The sequence below is a fragment of the Sorex araneus genome, chromosome 9 (assembly GCF_027595985.1).
Source record: "Sorex araneus isolate mSorAra2 chromosome 9, mSorAra2.pri, whole genome shotgun sequence".
Classification (NCBI taxonomy): Eukaryota; Metazoa; Chordata; class Mammalia; order Eulipotyphla; family Soricidae; genus Sorex; species Sorex araneus.
In genome coordinates, this window is record NC_073310.1 from 62342478 (window position 1) to 62369201 (window position 26724).

At 45.6% G+C, this 26724-nt stretch overlaps 1 protein-coding gene across 1 annotated transcript in view; it reads left to right on the forward strand.

Annotated features, from left to right (window-relative positions):
* CUBN (cubilin) overlaps nt 1-26724 on the forward strand; it is a 271581-nt gene that overhangs the window by 180159 nt on the left and 64698 nt on the right. The window contains exons 39-50 of the mRNA XM_004605343.2: nt 281-473; nt 2236-2433; nt 6183-6329; nt 8528-8718; nt 8862-9045; nt 14799-14973; nt 16128-16306; nt 18550-18759; nt 19355-19495; nt 20175-20356; nt 23718-23889; nt 25186-25392. Of these exons, the coding sequence (XP_004605400.2) occupies nt 281-473; nt 2236-2433; nt 6183-6329; nt 8528-8718; nt 8862-9045; nt 14799-14973; nt 16128-16306; nt 18550-18759; nt 19355-19495; nt 20175-20356; nt 23718-23889; nt 25186-25392 (2179 nt within the window). The remainder of the gene's footprint in view (nt 1-280; nt 474-2235; nt 2434-6182; nt 6330-8527; nt 8719-8861; nt 9046-14798; nt 14974-16127; nt 16307-18549; nt 18760-19354; nt 19496-20174; nt 20357-23717; nt 23890-25185; nt 25393-26724) is intronic.

Here is a 26724-nt window from a genome sequence, read left to right on the forward strand (position 1 = left end):
GTAACATGTTGAGCTATTGCACACGAAGAATTGGTCTATGGCTATAAACCTGTAACAAATACATGAATATATTTTCAATATGTATTTGCAATCATATTTCATATTTACTGGCACTGTCCATATTAAGCTGATAGAGCTTTATTTTTTTTTTGTATTTATTGGTTCTTTCCATTATGCTAAAGCTGTAATGACACGAGGCATCCTTTTAGTTACCTTTCTATGAAGAGAAATGGGAACGTTGCCTAAATTCGGTGGTCTATTACTTTTTTTCTGTATGCAGATTTACGATGGGGCGAGCATTAACTCCCGCATTCTTGAAACATACTGTGGGTCGCAGATAGGATCTTTTCACTCCACGAGGAATTCCTTGACGTTTCAGTTCTCTTCTGACTCTTCAGTATCAGGAAAAGGATTTCTCCTGGAATGGTTTGCCATGAATGTCTCTGATGGGATGTTGCCTACAATTGCTCCAGGTGCGTTTGCCACTAAAGGAAATTCCTTTGAAGGGACCCCTACAAATGAGAGGTCCTTAACATTGATAGATAGATAGTTCACTGCATCACTGTATCACTGTCATCCTGTTGTTCATTGATTTACTCGAGCGAGCACCAGGAACTCAGGACTATTCCTCTCAGTCCCGAGGCTTGAGCAGCCTCTCCTTACGCATCTTTCCCAACAATTGGAGGCTCTTTCAGGGTCAGGGGAATGAGACCTATCATTACTGTTTTTGCATATTGAAAACGGCACCGGTAGCTTGCCAGGCTCTGCCCGTGCGGGTGGAATACTCTTGGTAGCTTGCCAGGCTCTCCGAGAGGTATGTGTATATCTGTTACTGTATTTGGGATATGAATATGCCACGTTCAGATGAGCCTCACGCATGAAGGAACCGGCAGAGAAACCCAGGTGTGCGGGACCCAGGGCCAAGATCTCCAAAACTGCTCAGATCGGGACTGGGCCTCTTCCACCCAGATTCCCCATTTTCCAGTGGGTAGGCAGTCACACCCAGAAACTGCCCATCCACAGCCAACATCCAGAAACTATGAAACCAAGTTCCCAGCTCAGTGCGGCCATGCAACATCTAATAGCCTAGTTCTCCCTCTTGGAGAACCTGACAAGCCACCAAGAGTTTGTTGCCCACACAGGAGAGCCTGGCAAGATAGATAGTTAGATGCTAATATTTCAAAGGTCCATGTTTCTATTAAGTAACACTATTGTAATTAAATGATGTAGCGACAGGCAGACAGGTGGGACAGGTAGAAAATGGAAGGAAAGGGGATTTTTATTGGAAATAACCGAGTCAAAGGGACCTGCTCTGCAAATAGAATCCTTAATGAGATTGACATCTCACTTCCCATCAGTCACCTTGAAGATAAGTATGTGATGATAGATTCAAAATGCTGAAGTAAAAAAGGGCTTGTAATTAAGAATTCAATAACCAGCAAGTACACCTTCAAATGAAGAAATGAAAACATTCCTAGATTAATGAAACTAAGAGAATTCATTGCTAACATACCTTCCTTGAAAAATATATTAAAAAGAGGCCCCCTCTGGGCTGAAATAAGAGGCCCTCACATCTTTTTGCCACCTGCTACTTGGTAAAGATAACATAAGTAAATATAAAGCCAGCTTAAATGTATTTTTGTTTATAAAGTACATCTTGTTTATAACAGGCTGTTCTGCCACTTTAAAAACATTTGCATAAGGCAACAGCTTTGATACTATGTTGATGGATTTATTTATTAGTATTTACATATGCAATTTCATAAATGTAAATATGTTAAAATTTAAATACACAAACACATACAATTTAAATATGTTTAAGTATGTTTAAATGCATAAAATTTAAACATGTAATTTTATGGCAATAATAAAACATCATAGGATATGGTGGAAATGTATTCTATAGAACAAAGTTTTGTCCAGTTCAAATTAGGTTCATTTTAATATATTGATGTTAATAAATTAATATTGATATAAATTATTACAGTTTTTTGATAAAGATGTAATTGTAATTCCCAGAACAATCACTGAGAAAATAATTCTAAAATGTGTAGTAAAAGGAAAACAATGGCTTGAAGTAGCTTGTTAGAAAATGTTTATGTAGTACTTACTAGGCTGAATGTAATCAATAAGGCAGATAATTGCCCTACTGTTTTCCTTAGGGGCTGAACTGTTCTACGCAAAGTGTTCTTTTCCATCAGAGGGGTTTCAAAGATGTTTCTTTTTATCCTACAGGTGCTTGTGGTGGGTTCCTGCAGACAGGAGAGGCGCCCATCTTTCTTTTCTCCCCAGGCTGGCCAGAAAGATACAACAATAATATTGACTGCTCCTGGCTTATCCAGGCCCCAGATTCTACTGTTGAACTCAATCTCCTTTCTCTGGACATTGAGTCTCACAAAACCTGCGACTATGATAAGCTTGTGATATTCGATGGTAAGAAAATAGACAATGCCTCAACCCAGACACAACTTGGCTTGCAGGTGATTAAAGAAGTATCTGTGGAAGGGCCAAAGAGATAGTGCAGTGAGTAGGGTGCTTGCGTTGCATGTGACGGACCCAGGTTCGATCTCCAGCATTCCATATGGCCCCTTAAGCCCGCCAAGGATGATCCCTGACTGCTGAGTCAGGAGTAACCCCTGAGCACTGCTGGTGTGGTCCAAACCCCACCCCACCCCCAAATTCTAAACTGGTACCTGTTGATTGCTGTTTTGCAAGGAAGTTCATGGAAGTCATTGAAGGTATCAAGTTATCAGAATTGGCTATAATTTCTGAAGAATGTATGAGAGTCTCTTGCCCGCACGCCTGGCTGTCTTCCTCGGGGCCCCTCGGAGGGGATGGGCTCCAGCTTCCCTCCCTGCCCCAAGCAGAGCTCCCGGCAGCTGAAAACCACTGGAACCTAGCCACAGCCATGCTCAAGGCCCCACTCTACACACTCGGACAGGCCTCATGCCTGAAGGTACCGGCAGAGGAGCCCAGGTGTGCGTAATCCCATCAACGGCCAACATCCAGAGACTTCAAAGCAAGCTCCCAGAAGCTCCCAATATCTTATAACCTACTTTTCCCTCTGGGAGAAACTCAGAGGTTTCTACTGAGAGCTTCCTGTTCACATGGGACAGCCTTGCAAGCTTCCCATGGTGTATCTATATGCCAAAACCAGTAACCAGCTGAATCTCATTCCCCTGACCCTGAAAGAGCCTCCAATGTGGCATCATTGGGAAGGCCATGAAGAGAGAGGCTTCTAAGATCTCAGGGATAGGACAAATGTAGAGGTTACTGAGACTGCTCGAGCCATTCAGTGATCAACATCGAATTTCTGAAGAATGTACGGGAAGTTTCACACTTCCTATAACAAAATAATCCACTTGCTGTACTATGGGGAGCATTACACACTTCTAAAAGGAGACACTCTCTTCGGCTTCAGCGAAGAATAATATTCTGCATCGCAGGTTCTGTTACCTTTCTTTTTGGAAGAACAGGGAGATAAATATGAATATTTGATACCTATGGTGTTGGGGTTCAAACGTGAAAAAGAACTTATTAACGGCAGCACGTTTCCATCCTCCTTTCCTCTTGAACCTCTGGGTGGAATTTGGACTAGTATTTGCTCCTTTTCCTGCACACAGAGGAGAGAGGGTGGAGCCAGGCAGGTGAGGGAGGGATCTGAGAAGCGATGAAACTCGGTACCTCCCAGGCTGGCAGCTCTCTGCATCGTCTCACCGATCTCTGATGGCCAAGGTCCTCCAGGCACGGCCAGTTAGGGATTAGAAGAGTAAAGCAGGACCTTGCACAATGCACAGCCCAACCTTGTCTGTATTTAAAATGCAGATACTTTGAGAATGAGACTGCAATGTTGATTTTCATTTTGGAAAAAACTCGCTGCGCTGAAGGGTTATGAGATTGCTGAGATATCTGCCCTCTCCTTCTACATGAGAGCTTCACCAGCCTGACCCGGTCCTGGCACGTACACACCAGGGATGGTCCCTGATGTGTTTGAGGCTGCAACATGACAAAGATAATTGCAATTTCAAATTCTGCCAAGGCCGCAGATAACATCACCCGCCAAGCTCTTACCTGGAAAATGGGGCTTAAGAGCCAGCTACAGGAACTTGGGGCTCTTCCCAGTGTCACAAAGAGTGAGAAATAAAATTTGCTTGGAGCGCCCAATTGTTGCAGTTTAAAAATTGCTGGAAATTGCTTCTGAGCAGTGTGCGGGCCAGAGAACTTTGTGTTTGCGTTTGGCCCACAGGTCACTGGTGTGAAAGTCTTGTGTCCTTTGTCCCTTACATGCCTCCCACCCACGATTACACATAGAGAAACCAGGTGGAGGGGCTTCATTGAGAGGGAGCACTGAGCAAGGGCTCAAGTCAGCCACACAGCACGGTGAGCTGAGAAACCCTCACTTTTCTTTTTTTCTGGCTATACTCAGCTATCAACGCAGGCCTTGACAATCTTCCCTCATTTCAAGGTTAAAATGTATGGCTTAAAATGTTAACGCGTTCAGAGGCAGAGAGATAGGCCAGTGGGTAAGGCACTTAGCGTGCATGTGACTGATTCAGTTCTATCCCCAACAACCAATATAGACCGCCGCGCCCAATCTGCCAGGAGTGATCCCTGAGCACAGAGCCAGGAGTAAGCATTTAGCACTCGCAAGTATGGCCCCTAAACGAAAAAAGAGCAAGAATACAAATAAGAAGAATAGCAGTGGTCAATGTGAAACAATTAATTTTGTGATTATATTAAAGGGGAGGTTTTCTCCTGTTATACTGTCTCTTTTCTAATGAGCTTGAAATTCATTAATTTTGTTTTATAGTAAAAAAAAATAGCAGTAGGACGTTTGACTTGCACCCGGCCCGACCTGGGTTCGATTCCTTCACCCCTTACGGAGAGCTCGGCAAACTACCGAGAGTATCTCGCCCGCACGGCAGAGCCTGGCAAGCTACCGTGGCATATTCAATATGCCAAAAACAATAACAACAAGTCTCACAATGGAGAACTAATGGTGCCCACCCGAGCAAATCAGTGAGCAATGGGATGACAGTGACAACAATTTTTTTCCCAGTCAGGAAATCCTAATTAGTTACCCTTTGGTCCATTCTGGCTTTGGCTGGGACACTGACTTTGATGTAAAATTATATCCAAGAGAAACACAAGGAGCCAGATGGAGAGGTAGGCGCGTTCTCACTGCCTCTCTCTGAGGGACATACATGCTGAAATTGATCTCATTCTTAAACCGTGGACGAAAGTGTGTTCTTCTACCAGCAGAACAAATAGACAATACCAACAAACAGATGAAATTTAACAAAGAAACCTCTGGAACTGAAAAAGGGTCACATGCAGGAAAGTTAAACTCTGACAAATGATCTTAGAATATTGCTCTGGGGTATGAGGATGAAGAACCAACATCTTACCCCACCACACACACACCCTTAAAACTCGACCTGCACTAAGGTTGGAAGCCGGCCTCAAGTGCTGGGGGAGAGGGCAGTTGGGATAGAGAAGGGACCACTAAGTCAATGGTGGTTGGAGGGATCGCTCGGATGGGAGATGTGTGCTGAAAGTGGACCAAGGACCAAACGTGATGGCCTCTCCGTATCTGTATTGCAAACCACAATGCCCCAAAGTAGAGAGAGAGTAAGAGGGAAAGTGCCTGCCACAGAGGCAGGCTGGGTGCGGGGTGGGGGTTGGGGTGGCGGGAGGGATGCTGGGAGCATTGGTGCTGGGAAATGTGCACTGGTGGAGGCATGGGTGTTCGATCATTGTATGACAGAAACTCAATCATAAAAGCATTGCAACTCACAGGGATTCAATTAAAAGACATTAAGTAAATAAATAAATAAACCCAACCTGCAGCGACCAGAGTAGTTTTGAATTCAGATTCGTTTCGGACACAGGTAACTGCCCTTGTGCTTCATGATTCCTGCTGCTTGTGCTCTGGCCGCCCGAGTGTCAGGAGCACTGAGAGCTGGCAAGGATGTCTTCATTAAAAAGCATAAAGGGAAAGTCTGAGGACCTGACTGGAAACTTGAACTTGTATGTTGTGAGCCTAGAGGGTCCTGGGGCTTGAGAAACCCCTTTTGATGTTCTAAGAAAACTGTGAGTTGCTTTGGGTGCACTGCAGATGCCGGTGATGGAGAGTCTTGAGTCACTGCATTCTCTCCCTGATGTGTGATCTTTGTTCACAGGAGACAGTTACTTGGCCCCCCAGCTGGCAGTTGTCTGTGGCAGAGATCTCCCCGGCCCCATCCGGTCTACTGGGGAGTACATGCTGATCCGCTTCGTGTCGGACATGAGTGTCTCCAGAGCTGGCTTTAACGCATCTGTTCACAAGAGTAATGTGTTCAAATCATTTTTCCCGTTCTCAACCGATCTCGTTCTCTCTTACTAATCTACTCTGCTCATTTTTCTGTGCCAGGACACAGATTAGACTTCAGTCACCAGCATCTCTACCCAACATCTGTATATCCTTCTGTCAGGTTCTGAGTCCTGAACATCCCCCCACTCCCCACCCCCACAAAATTTGGTTATACAAGAGTCTTCTTGGTTCAGTTTTCCGGGTGAGCCATATTCATAGTGTGCACTCGAGTAAGACCTAGGAAACATTTTTCACTCTCTCCAAAAGCTAGATGTATAACTAGAAGACAGTGTACATCCATCACACAACCATGGAACTGTACGTCAGTTATCTTCAATCTAAGAAATAACCAGGGAAAGTCATAGAGAAGATATCACTATAAATCTCCAGGTTGAAATAATTCACTTCAACATTAGCAGAAAGAGTTTGTTGCTCTTGAAATATGAATCTGATGATTCAGAGAACATGAGCACTCTTAGGAAGGATGTCCCGTGTAGTATGATAGAAAAGATCTCTTTTCTAAAACTTAATGAAAGGTGGAACTCAACAATAACCCTAAGTTCCAGAGAGACTGGAAGGAGTAATCCATAGTAGGTAACTTGTCAAAAGACTTTCCAGTTCTTGGCTAGTGAATGTAATAATGAACTTAATGACCTCAACTCTGAATTTCAATGTCAACGCTAATATTTCCTCCTCCATTAGGTATGCCTTTGTAGAATGGGGAAGAATCAAAGATTAACCTTCCTTCTCACACTTCAGGGTGGCTCATTGCCTGGTGTTGGGTGTAAGAGAGCAGACTTTCAGAAGAGACAAATCCATATCTACCTCTGTGATGTAACTAGTTGTGTGAACTCTTTTAACCCAACTGACAATATTTTTTTCCTGTTCTACTCACTCCCTTTTCTCAAGTCAAAAACCTTTCACTCTCCAAATATGTGTGTGTGTGACATCTCACACTGTGTATGCTTAGTGACTGCCACCATTTTCCAGATACCCCCAAGCAGTTTGTTCCATTTTCTTCTCAGGTTTAGTCCATGGGAAATATTCTTCTTATTAATGTCTCCTTATTCAGCCCGGAAATCTCAGTGTCTTTCTGAGCTAAAGTCTTGTGTTTTCACACCTTATTGTTCACAAATCACAATGGTCTGCCTTTACACTATGATTAGATTCTGATTCCTTCTCACCTTTCCCATTGCTGCCATCCTGGACCAGGCATCTGTCATCTCCCCAAGGACTCAGTAATAAACCTTTCATGGACACTGTGATTCTGCTTTTTCCTGCCTCCTGTCCCTCGACAGTCTAGGAATCGAATATGATGATTCTCTTTATATTTTGCATCAGATCATGTTGTTGAGAACCCTTCAATGTCTTCCTCTTCTTATTCAACTGAAAACTGCTCCTTTTGTTGTATGCCTTGGACCTGATTGACCTCTCGTTCTGTCGCACCCTTTCTGCCTTCCATGCAGTACCTTTATTATTATTATTTTTAAATTGAGTCACTGTGGGATACACAGTTACAAAGCTTTTGTGATTGGGTTTCATTCATGCAATGTTCCAACACCCATCCCTCCACCAGTGTACATTTACCACCACCAATATCCCCCGTATGTCCTGCCGCCCCTCTCCACCCAGCCTGTCTCTCGTGCTCTATCTCCTTTTGAGCATTATGGTCTGCAGTACAGTTGCTGAGCGCCACCTCCACGCAGTACCTCTGAACATCAGTATACTGATTTCCGGATGCGCATGCTCATCTCTGCAGGCCGGAGGCTCGCTCCCTCGTTTCCTTCTGCTCTATTACCCTGACTACTGGCCCTTCTCTAACCTCCCAAACAGTGTGGCACCATTCTCCTTCCCTCTGGCCATCGTCCTTGGTCTCACCCTGCAGCTATGACATGTGGGTTTATGCATTGCCTTCCCTATGTCTCACATAAACTCCCTGTAAGCAATTTGTCTCTGTTGCTTACTTAGCATAATAATAAGAGAACAAAGAACTCCCCAATAGTAAGAGTTTGATGTTGGCTAATAATTTCTTTGAAATCTCAGACTTGGGTGGCAGTCCCTTTCGAATCCCATTCCTATGGCCTACACTTCAAAAATCCTCTAGAGAGGTAGGAAAGCATAAAACTCTAGTTGGAAACGTCCTTGAAATAACCCTCCTTGTTTCTTCCCGGGAAGGTTGTGGTGGGTATCTACACGCAGACAGAGGGATCATTACCTCTCCCAAGTATCCAGAGACCTACAGCCCCAGCCTCAACTGTTCGTGGCACGTCCTGGTTCAAAGCGGTTTGACCATCGCGGTGCACTTTGATCAGCCCTTCCAGATTCCAAATGCAGACTCTGCTTGCAGCCAGGGCGATTACGTGGAGGTAAGTCTTGCTTTCTCTGTGCCCTCCAACCGGAAATCAAAATCATGGTTTTTCTCTCCTGGGACATGCACCACCAATACGAATTTTGCCCTCCGTCATTCTCTGTGGGAGAAATATAAGCACGTTTTCATTTGTCTTTGCAGCTAAGAAATGGGCCTGATATCTCCTCTCCACCGTTGGGACCCCCGGGGGGAAACGGCCGTTTCTGTGGCAATCACCCTTCATCTAGTTTGTTCACCTCTGACAATCAGATGTTTATTCAGTTCATTTCTGATCATGCTAATGGAGGTCAAGGATTTAAGATCAAATATGAGGCACAGAGTTTAGGTAAGTATTTTCCCCCAAATAATGTTTGCTCTTTTTCTGTAATGACACCTTCTTTCTTGTTTCAGCTGATGAAAAAAAAAAAAATCTGGCTTCTTTTCAGAGTTAAGGACAGTAATGTTAATAAGAAGATAATCTCTTCCCAAACCTTTTCTCTAAACTTGATTCCTTTAACTTCCATTGCATTGGCTTTCTCAAGGAATATCTATATAGAGATATAAATATATAAATAATATATTTTAATTCCTTTTCTACAGATAATAAGAATGAGGTTTAGTTTTTTTTCAGACCACATATAAAGAGTGAAAAAAGGTGAATTTCCTCATAATATATTCCTCTGAAATTCCTTATCTTTCCATTTGTCTGAAATTCCTTTTCTCTCCATTATAAAATGTTTAATTATAAGTTCCCATATATATATATAAACATGATAAGATGAACAATTATATCATTTTGGAATCATTTGCTATACTTCAAGTAAAGACATAATCTTTGGTCCAATTATTATCCATTGAATTGTATCTTAGAGTAGTGATTTTAGTTAATTCACTACATTACAATTATATTTATCCTACTATGTAAAGGGTAAATTTTGTGATGTTTATTTTATATAATGTTTGATTATATGTGTGAGACTGATTTTGCTTGCCTTTCCACATGAAGTAATATGGATTTCAGGATAATCCACTGACTTCAATCTCAGATTTCTAACTATATTTCAAACTATATTAATCTAAGTGAAACCATATGTTTTATCAAATGTGCTTCAGTATATAAAAATTTTAAAAGTCAGCATAATTTCTTTATTTGGGGGAAGAAGAAGAAATAGGCCTCTGCAAGCTGACACATCTGCTACAAGTAAATTCCATGACCGCAGCGGCTGTGCCGCCAGCTCTGACAACTGGGGAGAGCCTTCAATTTTTTTTTTTTATTTTAAGATATACTTTTGGTTTTAGGACCACACCCAGCAATGTTCTGGGCTTACTCCTGGCTCTGCACTCAGGAATCTCTCCTGGCGGTGCTTGGGCCAATGTATGAGATGCTGCCAGGGTGCGAGGCAAGCACCCTCCCTGCGGTACTATTGCTCCCACCCCTGGAAGGAGCCTTTTAAAAACAGTTCTTCGGTTTTGTTATATCGATTGCAGTTTCTCATCTTCCCCTCCTCACACTGAGTTTGCTACTGAGACCTCAGCGGGTCAGATTTCGCCCGGGACTGACTTTATAGAGTAATCGTGCTTGGATCTGGTGCACAGAGTTGAGACTAGCCCGGGGGGCTCTGCGTCCCCATCTGTCCCTGCGATGGACTCAGTCTCTTACGTTTTCAAAGCCAGCATGGAGCGGTAGTTCAGATGCTCTGAGGGGCTGTTTGCTAACCCTCTGCCTCCTCTATTCCTTTGCCGACCCCCCTGCTCACAGACAAGTAGTGGTGACTTTAACCCCCCCACCTCCATATTTCCACTTCTGACATTAGACTTCAGGGAATTGGACTTCAAAAGTTATTGCTGAGCAACTGCAAACTACAGAGGCACTGCAGCTTCTCTTTGTTCTCCAACCAAACCGTTTCCCCCACCGCTGCTCAGTCTCTTTCCTCCACGCCTGCTGCCCTGCCTCTCCCATTTCTCAGCTTTAAGGTAGGCTCCTTTTGCAGCAAATTCACTTAATTCGATATCCTCTCTCTCCCAAGACACTTATTCGATATGATGATTGCAAGTTCTATCCCTGTTTCCGATGCCTTTTTTTCCTCTCACCCTGTTGATTAACTGCTGAGTAAATGAATCAGGAATTTCCAAAGTGTGTCATACATACAAGCCACCCAGCTCTGTCCAGAGGTCAGAGTGGGAGACAGACAGGCCATGCATGGCACCATGAGAACTTGTTGAATGTCTCTGTCTAAGGAATGTGTTCCAGCTATTCTGAACATCTAAAGGAGACCCCCCCCCAGCCTAGCCCAAAGGGTCCAAGAAGCCCTCAAAGGAAGTTGATAAACCAGTAAAGAGCAGGGGGGACATCAAATAAAGGCTCAATAGTTTGGGGTGATAAAGGCATGGCCAAGGATGTGAAAGAAGCCACAAGTACAGGAGAAAAGTCTACAGGCCAGAAAAAGTGGGTGTGAGTTCTAGTGCATCAGATGTGGGGGCACACGAAGGAGTGGAGGGGATTAAAAGGAGACGGAGCCAGCCAGAGATTCTCACCCAACGTGTAGACGGGGTGGAAGGATCAGATTAGAAACATCTGCATGTGTAGAAACATCTGTAGCCTGAAAATACATGGGAAGGGGAAAAACTAAAGGTCCATGAGATCACTCAGGAAAAGTGATTAGGTCCCAACACAGGCAATGGCAAGTGTATGTAGGAGCAAGGATATACGGAGAGGGGTTAGATGTAGGAAACTGAGTCAATGTGGAGGTCAGCTGGATGTGGGAGCGGAAGAGCCTTAGATGTACCCCGGGACTGTGGCAGGATGGGCTCATAAGGGATCCCACAAGCTCTCATCGAGAACTTGGTTTGTGACAGACTTTGTATTGGGTCTAGGGCTCAGCTACAAATTAATGGAATCCAGAGCTTCATGTTAGAATGTAATTAGGAATAAATGATGGATAGGTCTGGGGATGTGGCCTCCCAGTGTGAGGCCCTGGGTTCAATACCAGGAATCACTCCAAAAAAGTAAATAAATAAAATGAAGGAGAAAAATAAAGCAATGGAGATGGCTAGGGGAAATGGTGCTATTCCACGCGTACAGAATTATGGATGGTGAATAAATCAGAAATGACCCAACACCACATCAGTTTTGGGCAGATTGGTTCCAACTCTGAACTGTGCTCATTGGTCATGTTTAGTAGGCTAATGGATCAGGGCTGGGGGCTAAAAGAGGGATGTGGACACAATCTAGTTATAGTTTTTTTTTTAAATTTTATTTTATTAAATCACCGTGTGGAAGATTACAATGCTTTCGGGCTTAGGTCTCAGTTACACAATGCTGAAACAACCATCCCTTCACCAATGCCCATATACCACCACCAAAAAAAAAAAAAAACCCACACAGTACACCTCCCATCCCGCCCCCCCACCCCCTACCTTGTAACTGATAAGTTTCATTTTACATTCTGTTTACTTTGGTTACATTCAATATTTCAACACAAACCTCACTATTGTTGTTAGGAGTACCCCACTAGATTCAGACCTACTGTGAAGACAAATAAGGTTTTGAATTTCTGTACTTTAACAAGAAGTCCAGGGAGATTTCTTCCAGATATTAGATAATCGCAGGCTTGAAAACCCAATCTGTGGTCGTCTTAATATGGCGGCCACTGCGCCCTTCATCCCCGGAGAGAAAGAGGCGAGAGAGAGAAATACCTTTCCCCTCCTGGGCGGGCACGGGGCCGAGGCTTAGTTCTCAGGCTGGAGACATTCTGCGAGGAGTTGCCCACGCCGAAAGAGGTTTTGCTGGGTCTGGATTCACGCTTGTGCAGCTGCGGAGAGGCCGCACATGCGTGCGGCCCCCGGGATCACATCTCGGCGGTGGGCTCTAGTTATAGTTTTTAATTATAGTCATAGAATTATTATTTCATATATACGGATGAATAACTGTAGCACTGTAGTACTGTCGTCCCGTCGTTCATTGATTTGCTCGAGTGGGCACCAGTAACGTCTCCATTGTGAGACTTGTTACTGTTTTTAGCATATCGAATACACCACAGGGAACTTGCCAGGCTCTGCTGTATGGGTGGGATAATCTCAATAGCTTGCCGGGTTCTCCAAGAGGGACGGAGGAATCAAACCAGGGTCGGCCACATGCAAGACAAATGCCCTACCTACTGTGCTATTGCTCCCATCCACAGATGAATAACATTGATCAAAAAATTATTTAGATCAGGAAGACAAGAGGGCTATGAAGATGGCTCTGAGGGTCAGGTTAAATTATTTAACACCACACACTCCCCTGAACAACTCTGGAAGTGACTGCAGAGCGACTTTTTTAGGAGTAGCTTCTCTGGATGACTCTAAATCAAGACAGTAAGTTAGGAATTTTCTGGAGGAATTCCTTGGGGTGTGGAGTTGCCTCCAGAAACCCAGGAAAAAACATCCTAAAATAAGGAAAGACCGAGGGAAGGGTGTTGAGCTGAAAGACAAAGGTGGAGAGCTGAGTGTCCCAGAAGGGAAGGGACCAGGTGGAGAAGAAACAGAATGTGGCCAACCACGCTCAGTGTCGCAGCCCCAGAAGAGACATGTTCAAGTTACAAAGGCGAGGTGACGGGGTTCTGGACAAGCGTGCCTGAGGGACGGTGGACAAGTGAGGGAGAATGAGGAGAAGGGGAGGAAGGACTCAACTGAGGGTTGGTGACGGGTTTGGACACATGGGATGATCCATGGGCAAAAGGAAGGTGACAGAGAAGAGGAAGAAGGAAGGCTGCGGAGGACTGTGGTGAGGGTGGGATGAGGGGCGGCACGCTGGGGGGCTTCTCCTCCGGCTCCTTCTGCTTTCTCCCCACAGGGGAGCTCAGGCGGCTGCATGGGACTGGGGAGAGTGGCCCTGGGGAGAGCTCAGGGCGGAACGAGGAGGGTCAGCTCCAGATGGCTGCGATCATGGCGGAATGCAGGCTGTGACCACATGGGGCTGAAGGATGGTGGGGAGGGGGGTGCTCATTAATCGCAGCATTTTGAAATTTATTCTGTTTATTTCTAAAACCCTTTGGGACCTCCCAGGGCATGCTCAGGAGGCTCTGCCCCTCCCCCCCAGTGACTCTCCGTCAGCCACACGATCCTTCATTGCAGTGTCTGAGAATGCTCTGGCACACTGGCTTTGAGGTGCTGGGCACACCCGGGGGCCCCAGGAAGTGCTCAGAAGTGCCCAGGGATGCACTTGGCAATGCATGGGGTACCATGTGGTGCCAGGGATAGCACCCAGGCCAGGTGTAGGCCAGGCACTGTGTCCCAACCACTGTTCCCCAGCCCACTAGAGGTAATTTTATGTAACACTTTTGGTCTTTTAATTAAATATAAGTAGCTTATTTGTCTTCTTGCAAAAAAAGCATAGGCTCTTTTGCCCTTCATGCTGGTTATTCAGAAACAGCCAAATCCTGGGGAAATATGATAAGTGAATGCCCACAGAGCTGTACAAGTATATATCTCTTAGACTTTTTTAAGCATCAAGATCACAACTCTGCATCATTCCACTCAATGATGCTGTGGGCAGGCAGCTACCGTGGGAGCACCTTGGCCCACTTACCAAGGTGGTGGGTGCCCTGTTAGGGTTCCAGATGCTCTCCAGCTAGCCCCTTGCAAGAGTGCAAGAGAGAGAAAGAGAGAGAGAGAGAGAGAGAGAGAGAGAGAGAGAGAGAGAAATGCCTGTCACAGAGGGAGGTGGGAGGGAAATGGGGAATTGTGGAGGTGGGAAATGTACACTGGTGAAGAAAACATTATATAACTAAAACCCAATCACGAACAACCTTGTAACTGTGTATCTCACTGTGATTCAATTAAAACAAATTTTTTTTTAGAGATAGAAAAAGTTAAGTTGCCAGTGAGTAGATATGATTTGGCTGCTTCAAAACACACACACAAGCTTGTTAACAGTTTCCACTAGCAAATTCAGACTTTATTTGCTGGAGGAGAAAATGCAGAAAGCTTCAGGTTAAAGACAATGGGTATTGGAAATGCAGGCAACCTTGCTTTGGACAAAAGTGATTGCGGTGGTTGGCAGCACCCCTCTCTCCAGACCGGAGATTGCTTTAACCCTCCCTCCCTCCCTCCCGCCAGCCTGTGGAGGCAATCTCTACATCCACGACGTGCAATCTTCGGGCTACGTGACCTCCCCCAACCACCCCAACAATTATCCCCAGCACGCTGATTGCATCTGGCTCATCGCCGCTCCTCCTGGGAAGCTCATCAAGCTGCAGTTTGAAGATCAATTCGGTATTGAAGTCACACCCAAGTAGGTCACCTCCGCTGAAATCTGTGTCCTACCCGGAGTCAGTACGCCCTCGCTGTCATCTCTCGGAATGATTTCTTTCTTGTTTTCTCTGACGGTGCTGCCTAAAATGCGCAGGGCTGGAAAAAGGGAAATGTTGGCTGTCTGGTCCCTTAAATCATTGTCACCAGCCACTCTTCCATCTGCAAGCAGATTATGTACATAGATATTGTCCTGTGTGACCCAAGGTGCGGCCTCCCGGGGCGTTTGAGATTTATGTTACCTGTTCTTCCTCCAGCCGGAAAAATAGTGTCACGGGTCGACGATGATTTATTTGCCCGGCTTCACACTCAATGTCAGAAATGATATCTGTTCAACAAATAGAAATGTGTTATGTGACACTTGAGGTCACCAAGCAAGGACAGGACCCTTCTCCAGTATCTCATTTAGAAGAATTCCTTAAGGGCTACTAAGCAGAGGGTCTGTCTTCATGTGTTAAGGGATTGAGACCTGGACCGACCAATCTATTTTTCTCGTTGTATACCAAAACCGTACATAGATGTACAGTCCTTGAGTGGTATATTCGAGAGCTGTTGCTTACTTTTCCCGGGCTGCTGCATAAATATTCCCACTCACTCAATGCTAATTGGCAGATTGATTCTTTTTCAAGAAATATTGAGTTAATATGTGCCATGTTTGATGCACGCGGAAAATTCTGCCTGAAGCTCTCCGAGAGCTCAAGACACAGGCCTGTCAAGAGCGAACTCCTCTTAGTCAGGTGAAATGTGTCATCTCATCAGGTAAAACAAAATACCTGGCTTGTTGTAATTTCCAGCGATAAACTTGAGAATGACACCTCTTTCTGTCAAACTAAGAGAGAATGTAGAAAGCAGGAAATATTCCTCAGGGCGGTACATAGCAAACCTGTCTCTTGGAGCCAGTAGCTAAAGTGTGGATGAGGATTGGCGGGGAGGGGGGGGGAAGGGGGAGGGGGGAGGGCAGGAGGGGGGGAGGATATGCCACATCCCTCAACAGCCCTGAAGCTGCTCTGGTGTTCTTGCTGAAAACTGATGATCAAACAATATTGCAGGAAATCAGCGAAGTCTTTGATATCTGAATATACCTGCGTAGATGAAACGGAATGACCCTGCTAACCAGAAATCCCCTCCCCCCTTCAGCTGTACATCCAGCTACCTCGAGCTGAGAGACGGAGCTGTGTCGGACGCACCCCTGCTTTCCAGACTCTGTGGGGACACTCTCCCCAGTGGCCAGCTGTCCTCTGGAGAGGTGCTGTACGTGAGGTTCCGGTCTGACAACAGCCGCCCACACGTGGGGTTCAAAGCCAAGTATTCCATAGGTAACGGCTGCTGTGTTGTGTTGTGTTGTATTGTGTTGTGTTGTGTTGTGTTGTAGCTCGCCCAGGGCCACCCTCGCACTTTGACCAAGGGACCCGTGCCTCCAGCACACACAGCTGCCCTTTGAGCGATGTCCCCCAGCCCAGGCATCAGCCTTTCTGTCTTCTGTGAGGAGAGTATTGATCAGTGCGTGCAGTACTAAAGTCTAACACACTCTGTTTCCGTTTCATAGATGAAGCCACAGTGAGCAGAGCTACTCCCCTTCATCCTGCCTATGCTGCTGCTGCACACAGTTCCCACCTGATCTCCACCAGTGTCGAACCCTTCACCCAGGACCTGACTTCATCTCCTGTCCCCCACCTCATCCTCGCCCTCCCACCTCTACCCCTGTTTTGCTAATCTTGCTTTTGTAATCTAAGGCCAAGCGTTGGCACCCTTCCCTACTGTCCCTTCTCTTGTCCTATTTCTCTCCATGCCACAGAGAAGCGAGGTGCTGCTCCCTCTGACATATGTGACCTCCACTTCCATCCACTGTCTGCACTGTCGCACTGTCATCCTGTTGTTCATTGATTTGCTGAGCGGGCACCAGTAACGTCTCCATTGTGAGACTTCCTGTTACTGTTTTTGGCATATTGGATACCCCACGGGGAGCTTGCCAGGCTCTGCCGTGAGAGATACTTCAGTGAACAAAAACAACCCACCCAAGCCCCTGGCATGGACTGGGGGCCTCATAACTAAGACTGATGAGTGACAAGAGCTGCCCTCTGCCTGCAGCGAGTGCCCGAGCCCAGCCCAGCAGGGCACTGCCTCCTGCCCCCCCCCCCCCCCCGAGAGCTGGGATCCCACAGAGAAGCCACCAGGAAGCACTTTGGGGGTCACACATCACTTGCCTCCATCCACACTTCAGTGAATTGGAAGATTTCATTTTTTTCTCTTAGCTACATATTACTCCATTGTTTATAATATATATCATAACTTCTTTATCCACAAAACACCATTTTAAAAGATATCTTCATGCCTGCCTCCCTTAATAATTTATTTAAATCATAGGGATGAGTAAGAAATATGCATGTTTAAAAATCACAGTCATTCATCAGTTTTAATTTTTTATACTTTAACTTCCACTTTAAAGCCTGTCCATAATAAACTGGAATGCTTTTTTGTTTTTCCCACTGACAACCACATTCAGTTCAATCAAGTCGTCGTTTGTTCCTCTTATAAAATAGAAATAACACTTGAAATAGTAAAATTTAAATAGTAAAATTTCAATTTAGAATAATCACTTTTGATTCATTACTATTAATAGATAATGGAACTCACCCCGCCCCCTACCCCCGTTCTTCTGTGCAAAGTCAATCACTGGATAAAAAGGAAGTTCCTCTCCTCAGTGTTTTGATTTCCTGCTTTAGCAATGAGCAGGAAGCTCTCGCATTGAAGATTTACCATAATCAGATGACAATTACATAGAAATTAGTATCTCGTAGGTCTCAACATTAGCTAAACATTCAATACAGCCCCAAACCAGAAACCCAACTTGTAGCTATATTTAACCTATGTGGGTCATTATGTAGCTTGAAGCAAAGTACATATAATTCAATCTTTTGCATCCAGCTGATAAAAAAAAATCGAATTATAGTTTTCAAGGTCCTTAGATGCCAGTTACTCCAGTAAGTTCCTTTGATAATTAAACTGGGAATGGGACGTGCCATTCACCGATCACTGTAGCCATTTTAGCCAGGAAGAGCTCAGTCTTCAGATCACCTGTACAGGGCACCCGGCAGGTCTTGTCAATCTGTTGGTGGGTTCTTGAAATAAGACCTACTTGCCACCTACATGCTCTTGCAATGCATCCTGAAGGTTTAATGAAATGTTATAAAATGTGCCCTTCAATAGTCTTTTAATATTCCATTTCATTTTTGTTATTGTTTTGGGGTCATACCCAGTGGTGCTCAAGGTTTATTCCTGGTTCTGTGCTCGGGAGTCACTCCCGGCGGAGTTTGGGGGATCATGGGTCTACTGTGTGTGAGGCAAGCACCTTATAGTATCTCTCTAGCCTTATCTTTAGATTGAACTGGAGTATAATTTCTCTACAGACTTATAGTAGATATAAATAATAAGGGATGTACTAATTAGACACTTTTGAATATTTAAAACTTCATTTGATATTCACTTGGCACTTAGAAGTTTTCAAGTGTGTTGGTATATTGAAAAGTAAAAAAATATATATTATTATTATTATTTTCAGCACCATGCGGGGGAACCGTGACGGGGCAGAGTGGTGTGATTGAGAGCATTGGATATCCAACGCTGCCATACACGGACCATTTATTCTGTGAATGGCACCTCCAAGGTCCCCCGGGACACTATCTCACCATCCACTTTGAAGATTTTAACGTCCAGGAGTCCTCTGACTGTGAGAAAGACTTTGTGGAGATCTGGGAAGGCAGTACCTCAGGTTAGTGAAATGTGTATTCTCGGGGCAGCAGCTTCTGAAGAGTCCTTCCAAGAAAGGTGAAACGATGCCTGTTATTTGCAGAAATATGCGCATCCAGTCATTCTGGACGTGCCAGCCTTGCACCCCACAAACATGGGCCATCCGAAGTCCTAGATGTCATTCTTTCACTTCTCCCCACGGTCACATGAGGAGAGATACGCACATGCACTGGGGAGATAGCTCTTCCTGTGAAGACGCTCCGGGGCTCAGACGGCCGTGAGAGCGCCTTCCTGTCGGGTCAGAGAGGGGAGGGCAACACATCCCGAGAAGAACGTGGGAAACCCTAGTCCTCTCTTGCCCGGTACCGTTCCTTTTACCAGATACGCAAACCCTCCACGCCATGGAGAGGCGTCCTTGTGCTCAGTGCTTACAGTTTCTGTTCTAACTTTCCTGCATTTTTGGTCATGTTTGTTCTGCTGCGCTTGACAGAGGTTCCTGTTTCTTCGTACCAGAGTCTTGTCTTTGTCTGATCTCTTCACACACGCTGCATACCTCAAGCAGAGGTTAAGTGAAATCAGCCACCCACGCCCAAACACGTAATGACTGACTCTTACAGGAAATTCGCTGGGTAAATTCTGTGGAAACGTCATTCCTGAGAGCATTGACACGGCTGGCAACGTGGCCCTGGTTCGGTTTGTCACAGATGACTCTCGGACCGCCCCTGGATTCAGGCTGCGGTTTGCATCTAGCCTGGAAGGTAAACTCATTGATTCATTCAAGTATACACAACACCTATAGAAACTCCCACATAGTCCTACTCCTGAGCACTTACAGAGGACAGACACCAGGTGAGACACTGGTGTTACAACAATGGGGGGACATTTCACTCATCTTCCTGGACCCACACTTGAGTCCACATTTTCCAGTCACACTAATACGTGAAATAATCACCATCATAAAGAACAGGAACCAGAACAGTGCAAGAAATAAGGAATTCAGAGTTGTACCTCAATAGGCCTCTCAGGGAAGCCAGCCTGTTAGGCCAAGAGCTACACAGAATTGGGTTCCAAATTCCCTAACCCGCTCAGGTTGGGATAACGATCTTGGCTGAAGAAAAAAATGAAATCATTCTTTGACATTCACATTTTTCTGACACGATTACTTGCATTTATGAGTCTCATATTTCTTGGGCCATGAGGATAAAATTCTGCCAGTGAACTAATATCCCAGGGAGCTAAGATTAAATATTAAAGATTAAAGACAGGAAGTGATCACCGATGGCAAATGGCCTCTGTAAGTCCTCGCATGCATACGGTGGCAAACAAGAGCAATGATCTAGTCGAGGGAGATAACCAAAAGTCCTGTTTTCAAAAAACAGAAATGATCTGGATTGGATTGGAAGCTTTCTGCTTTTGTTTTTGATTCTCCCCTTTTAGCGTGTGGTGGGGACCTGCGGGGCCCTCTTGGAACGTTTTCCTCTCCCAACTATCCAAACCCGAATCCTCACTCCCGCACCTGCGAGTGGAGAATCGCCGGGCAGGAAGGGAGGCAGATCACCCTCACTTTTGACAACCTGAGGCTGGGAGCTCATCCTTCCTGTGACAATGAGCGTGTGACGGTAAGTGTCTTGTGTAGTCGGGGAGTGAGGGGGTCACATATTACAAAATTGGAGCAGCAAATGTTCCTTCAAACTTTGAGGAGTTTATCGGTCATAAATCATAGGTAGAAAACTGAGTCACAGATAGTCCCACACATGCAATCACCTCTGAGGAAAGTGCCAAATATTGTGGCTAGAACAAAATCATAACTGCCTGCTGAAATAATTGTCAGAGCTATTGTCAAAAATTATCACCCGTGACTCCACAGCAGTAGGGCATTCGCCTTTCACAAGGCAGACCCGTGTTGATTCCTCCGCCCTTCTCGGAGAGCCCGGCAAGCTACCGAGCGTATCGCGCCCTCGGCAGAGCCTGGCAAGCTACCCGTGCGTATTGGATATGCCAAAAACAGTAACAATAAACCTCACAATGAGAGACGTTACTGGTGCCCGCTCGAACAAATCAATGAGCAACGGGATGACAGTGACAGTGACAGTGACTCCAACATGAGGGTCCTACGCAGGATACATTTTAAGAGCAAGTCATCATAGAAATAGCAAAATTGGGAGAACAGAGCAAAGCTTATGAGCAACTTGTAGTTGAATGGAACAGACTCAGAAAAAAAAGTCACCAAAAGATTTAAGCAGATGAGCTGTCTGACTTAACTCTGGTCTCTGCCAGAGGTACTGAAGGCTGTCGAGCTCCAGTGCTTTGAAATATTCCCTCAGTTTTCTTAGCTTCCCTTAAGAAAACGAATGATTTCCATCAGTGAAACGTGGAATGCCAACCTGAGTATGTGCTATCCTGGTTGACTGAAGATTAATAGTATATTTCCCCACCCATCTGACCCTTACTTTCTTTTCTTTTAATCTCAATAACTAATCATTTCAATTCTCTGGTTGCTCAGGTCAAAAATTCCAGTGTCTGTCTTGGAGTCTTTTCCCTTACACCCTCTATTATATCCAAAAGAAATCTCACAGGCTGCATCTTACCCGGAATATAGAATATCTAGAAGCTAATTACTTCTCATCAAATCCACTATCGCCACCATCACCACTCAGAATTCTTCTAATACCTTCCAACTGGTCTTCCTACCTCCCCATTTTCCTGCATTCTCAACATTGCAGCCAGTGTTGTGGGTTTAAGCTAAATCAACACATGCCTCCAATAGCTGAAGAGTCTCTCCTCTAACTGAGAGGAAGGTCACAGATCCTTGGAATGGTTGCTAGTCCTTACTCAATCTCCTCTTCCCGCCTCCTGTTGTGTCTTATCTCAACCCCTTCCTCTTTTCCTCAGAACGAGGAAAACCTCTTTTCCTCAGCCCTCCTGGTCTCCTTTCTGACCACTGCATAGCCTATGACCCTCACAGTCCACTCCCCCTGAACCCTTTGACTCTGTCTGGAGGCCCCTCCACAAGTGACCCCTGCTTCACTTCTCATGTGAGTTTCCATTCTAAAACTCAAGCCTGTCTTTGCCCTAATGGCTTAAAAAAAAAAAAAAAAGCTTTATGTGTTACTATTTTCTCAGTCAAGATTGGTTGCCTTCTACTTTACATCCCATCCAATGTGGTGTGCTGCTTCTGGTATATCAGTGGTGTAGAGTTTGGAATTTGTCTGCACACTCTAGGAATTTGGGGTGACTCAGCTGAAGTTAAAATTTTTGGTTGGAGAAGCATCTCTGCAGCTTGCTGATCTCTTCTGAGATTTATTTGTGAGTCTCTGGATCATGGCGGGTTAATAAGCTTATATGGTACCTGAGGCAGTTCATGGCGTGACTGCCAGGCTCCTGGAAGAACAGGGGGGTGGGGGGAGGTCGCCTATTCCCAACCTTGTGAGACCCTGGAGATTTCGGTCACGAAACCTGCATGCCTGAGTTTTTCAACAGATTCATTCACGGATGAGGCTTGTCCCGAGCCTGTGGAGATCGGCTGTGAGCATGGCGGCCAATTGGAGTGTGGGTTTTCAGCTGCCGGGGCTCATGGGCTCACCTGCCTACCGCCAGGGTGCCCCAGATATGAGACTCAGCCTGGTGTGGGGGTTGAAGGCATCTGTGCAGCTTGTTGATCACTTTTGAGATTTATTTATGAATGACTTTTTAAATTGACTGATTTGTGGTTGGCAATGCTAGAGAATTGGAGGAGTACTCCAACTGGACAAGCTTTCTATCTGTGTGACTTCGAGGTGGGAACTAAATCTGATGAGCTTCCATCCAGGGGCCTTCCTCAAAAGCCCTGTATTGGATCTGTAAGTCATTAGAAAAGCACCACCAGATTGACGCAAGAGAGATTTTTACATTTTTATTTATTTATTTTTTAATTGAATCACAGTGAGATACACAGTTACTAGGTTGTTCATGACTTGGTTTAAGTCATATAATGTTCCAACACCCATCCCTTCACCAGTGCACATTTCCCATCACCAGTGACCTCAGTTTCCCTCCCCACCCCACCCCCACCTCTGTGGCAGACACTTTTCTTCTCTGTCTCTGTCTCTTATCTCTCTCAATATCTCTCTGTCTCTGTCTGTCTCTCTCTCTCCCCGCCCCCCTCTCTCTCCTTTGGGGCATTATGGTTTGCAATACACATATGAAAGGTTATCATGAACCTAATAACCAAGGCCAGGAGCACTGGTCAATGGGTGGAAGCTGCCACAAGTGCATGTGGGCAAAGGGCAGACAGAATAGAGAAGGGGCCAGTGGGAGAATAATAGCTGGAAATGATCACTCTGGACAAGAACTGAGTGTTGAACGTAGGTAAAGGGATATACAAAGATAGATTTTTAAAAATTTCTTGTAAAAGCATTTCAAAATAACTTAGGTGATACTTCAACTCTCTGGACTGAGTTCCAAGCCTTGATTAGCACTCTCAGAGGTCCGGAAGTGTTGTTCAGAACCACGGCCCGGCCGATCCTCGGCCTCCGTGACCCAGGAGGTAATGGCGGGGGCATGCCTACTTTACATTTAGAGTGCACTTCCAGTGGCTCTCGGCGGCAGCGTTTCATTTGTCACCACCTGGCAGGAGGGCAGGACTCTGGTTCGAGTGGAATGACCCCGAGGCCACAAAATATGCCCGGGGTGACCCTGTGACCTCAGCTCAGTGTGTTAAGTTGGGTTGAGGGTCTCCGTGGAAAGAAGCATGTCTGCCCCAAGAAGAGCATCTCCCAGAAGCCGCCCTGTCACTCATCAGTTTCCCATCCTAGGCTCCCGGGGGAGCTGAGGTGGGGGGCAGCAGCAGCCGTGGGGTGAGATGGGGGCGCGGATGTTTTCCGTTTGTCAGCTTCAATGAGTGGCTGAGTGGCTTTTGTTTTGTTGCTTTCGGAATAGGAGGCAGGAGGTCGCCTAAGTTTGGGAACTTCTGGTTTCAAGGTTTAACTCTCTTGCCCACAGGTGTTCAATGGCCTTCAGAGAAACTCCCCACGGCTGGCAGAACTGTGCAGCAGCGTGAACGCAAGTGGCGAGATCAGGGCTTCAGGAAACACCATGAGAGTCGTGTTTTTCACGGACGGGTCCAGACCCTATGGAGGCTTCCTCGCCTCCTACACGTCCAGCGAAGATGCGGGTAAGGTGGGATGAGGCGTCAACGTGCCTGGCCGGAGCAGATGCCCTCTGCGGCCCCGTGGAGAAGCAGACAGACAACCCACGCTCGGGGCTGGGAAAGAGCACTGAGTCAGAAGCTAGAGGCCATCCTGCCTCAGCCTCACAACTTCCTCTTGGTCGCCACTCCCGCTGACCTGGATCAAACAGCTGGATTCAGCTGTTCAGTTTTCACATTCAGCTGTTCACATTCCCCCCTTCCCAAACCTGTGCAGATGCCTTCCTCCATCTGCATCCGTGAGCCAGAAATCCCCCCATTTTCATGGCTTTGTCTTCAGCCTCTTCAAGGGTCACAGAATCTTACACCTCCTTATAACTGAATAATTATAAGATTAAGCATTAGTTTGTTATAATTATATTATTCTACTCTTATAACCTTAAGCTTAGAGAATAACTGCAAGGTATGTTGGGTTCTTGAAAAAACTCTCTTTTGAGGTGAACCTCCCCAGTGGCGCTCAGGCAATCTGGAGAGTCTCAGTCTTCTGGGCCTGGGTCCAACACACAGGCATGAAGATGCAAAGTTGGTCAGGTCGCAGAATCTGACTCCTGCATGAGAAACCACCCTGTAACCCCTGGCACTGCGACAATCACCAGATCCCTCTGTTGTCTCCTTCACAGAAGGCACATCCATTCCTTTATTAGGGCAAATGCACAAACATCCCAATGTTATGTTTCCTGTTTGAGCCAATTAAATTCTTGAAGCACGTGGAAAACTGCTGACCAAGCTCCCGTCACAGGCTGCAGAGGTAGTAGGGCAGGAGGGCACTTACCTCACATCGGCCAAGCCAGCTTCCATCTCCAGTACCCCGTAAGGCCCCCTAAGCTGTATCAAGTGTGATTCCTTAGCCCAGAGCCAGTGGGGAAAAAAGCTCTGAGCACAGCTGGGTGTGCCTGCCCAAATAAAAGAAGATGAAGAAGATCCCCATTATATTTAGGTATTCTCTAAATTAGATATTAATGAAAATATGCCAACATTAGAAGATATTAATGTCTGCTCAAATCTCACTGCCTAATTTTTTCTACAGGGAAATCCAGAAATTTTATGTGCTTTTGCACAACTTTTCTTTAAAAAATAAATGGAAAGTTCCTCCACAGCTTGCATTCCTAGGGCGGCCCTCCACCCATCGCCTTGCTGTCATCTCAATAGATCAATGGGACACAAACATTCCTGCTGGTTTTCTGATCACTATTCCTGCACTGCTTGTGTTTTGGGCAATGGCACAGATCTTACTAATTTGTCTGTGGCCTTTTGTTTTCTCAGTGTGTGGCGGGACTCTTACAAATTCCCTGGGAGGAAATTTTACCTCTCCTGGCTACAATGGAGTGAGTAATTATTCCAGAAACTTAAACTGTGAGTGGACACTCAGCAACCCCAATCCGGGAAACTCATCCATTTACATCTACTTTGAGACGTTTTACCTGGAGAGCCATCAAGATTGTCACTTTGATTTCCTCGAATTTCGAGTGGGTGAGTTCAATCAAGAAATGCTCTCACATTTACCTACCTTAGTCCATGTATGCAGAGTCCACCAGCAGTGAAGGATGCTAAATGTCTGTGCTATTCATTGAGGATCCTAAGGAAACTTACTCACACAGAGCCATAATTCTGTGTGAGCAGAGCTGAGGGTAACATACCCTGTGAACCATGAGTGAGATGAATCGCTCTTTGCAGACAGATGCTGTTTCCCAGAGGGAGTGAGTCCTTTTTGTAAAATTTTATTTTATTTTTATAAAGTTGTTCACAAGAATTCATCACAGTTAATATTCAAACACCAATCCCACCACCGGTGCACCTTCTCACCACCATAAGAGAAGTGTGTGAAGATGGTTGGATTTCACCCTGGAGCCATGAAGCCCTTCTATAAGAGATTACAAACATGTATGTTAAACCCAAACAAATGTGTGCTGCTCTTGGTACGTCAGTGGGGTAGAGTATGAGAGGCTGCACTCCGGGAATTCTGAAATTTAGAATATGATTGGGTTGGAGCAATAGCACAGTGGTAGGGCGTTTGCCTTGCACACAGTCGACCTGGGTTCAATTCCTCCGCCCCTCCCAGAGAGCCCAGCAAGCTACTGAGAGTATCTCGCCCACATGGCAGAACCTGGCAAGCTACCCGGGGTGTATTCGATATGCCAAAAACAGTAACAACAAGTCTCACAATGGACATGTTACTGGTGCCCACTCGAACAAATTGATGAGCAACAGGATGACAGTGATACAGTGACAGTGATACAGAATATGATTATAGAGCAGATACACTCATGGGTGTGGCCTATGTTGCTATCTTCCGGGAGCTTTATTTCAGAGTCTGGATCTTGTTGATAAGATTATATGGTCGCAGGGGCAGTTTGTGGGTGTGACTGCCAAACTACTGATAAATGAAGGAGATGGGGGGAGGAAGCCCAGTCCTGATTTGAGCAAACTTGGAGTTCTCAGTCACGGGTCCCACATATCTGGGTTTCTCTGCAGGTTCCCTCATAGGTGAGGCTCGTCCGAGTCTGTGGAGAGTGGCTATGAGCATGGCGGCAGTTGGGTTCTGGGGTTTTCTGTTGCTGGGGTTCTGCTGGGGTGGGGAGGGAAACTCAACCTGCCCTCCTCCAATTTGCCCAGGTGAAGCAGAGGGTGTGGTCTTAGCTGTGAAGGAATTCCAGTTTGTCCCTGCCCCCTGCATGAGTTCAGTTGGTCTCTTGAAGTACCATCTGTTGACTCCTGATTCCTCTTACTGATGCTGGAACATACCACAATTAGGATATCTTGGTGGTTTCCTGAATCTTCAGGATTCACAAAGAGGCTGTGGAA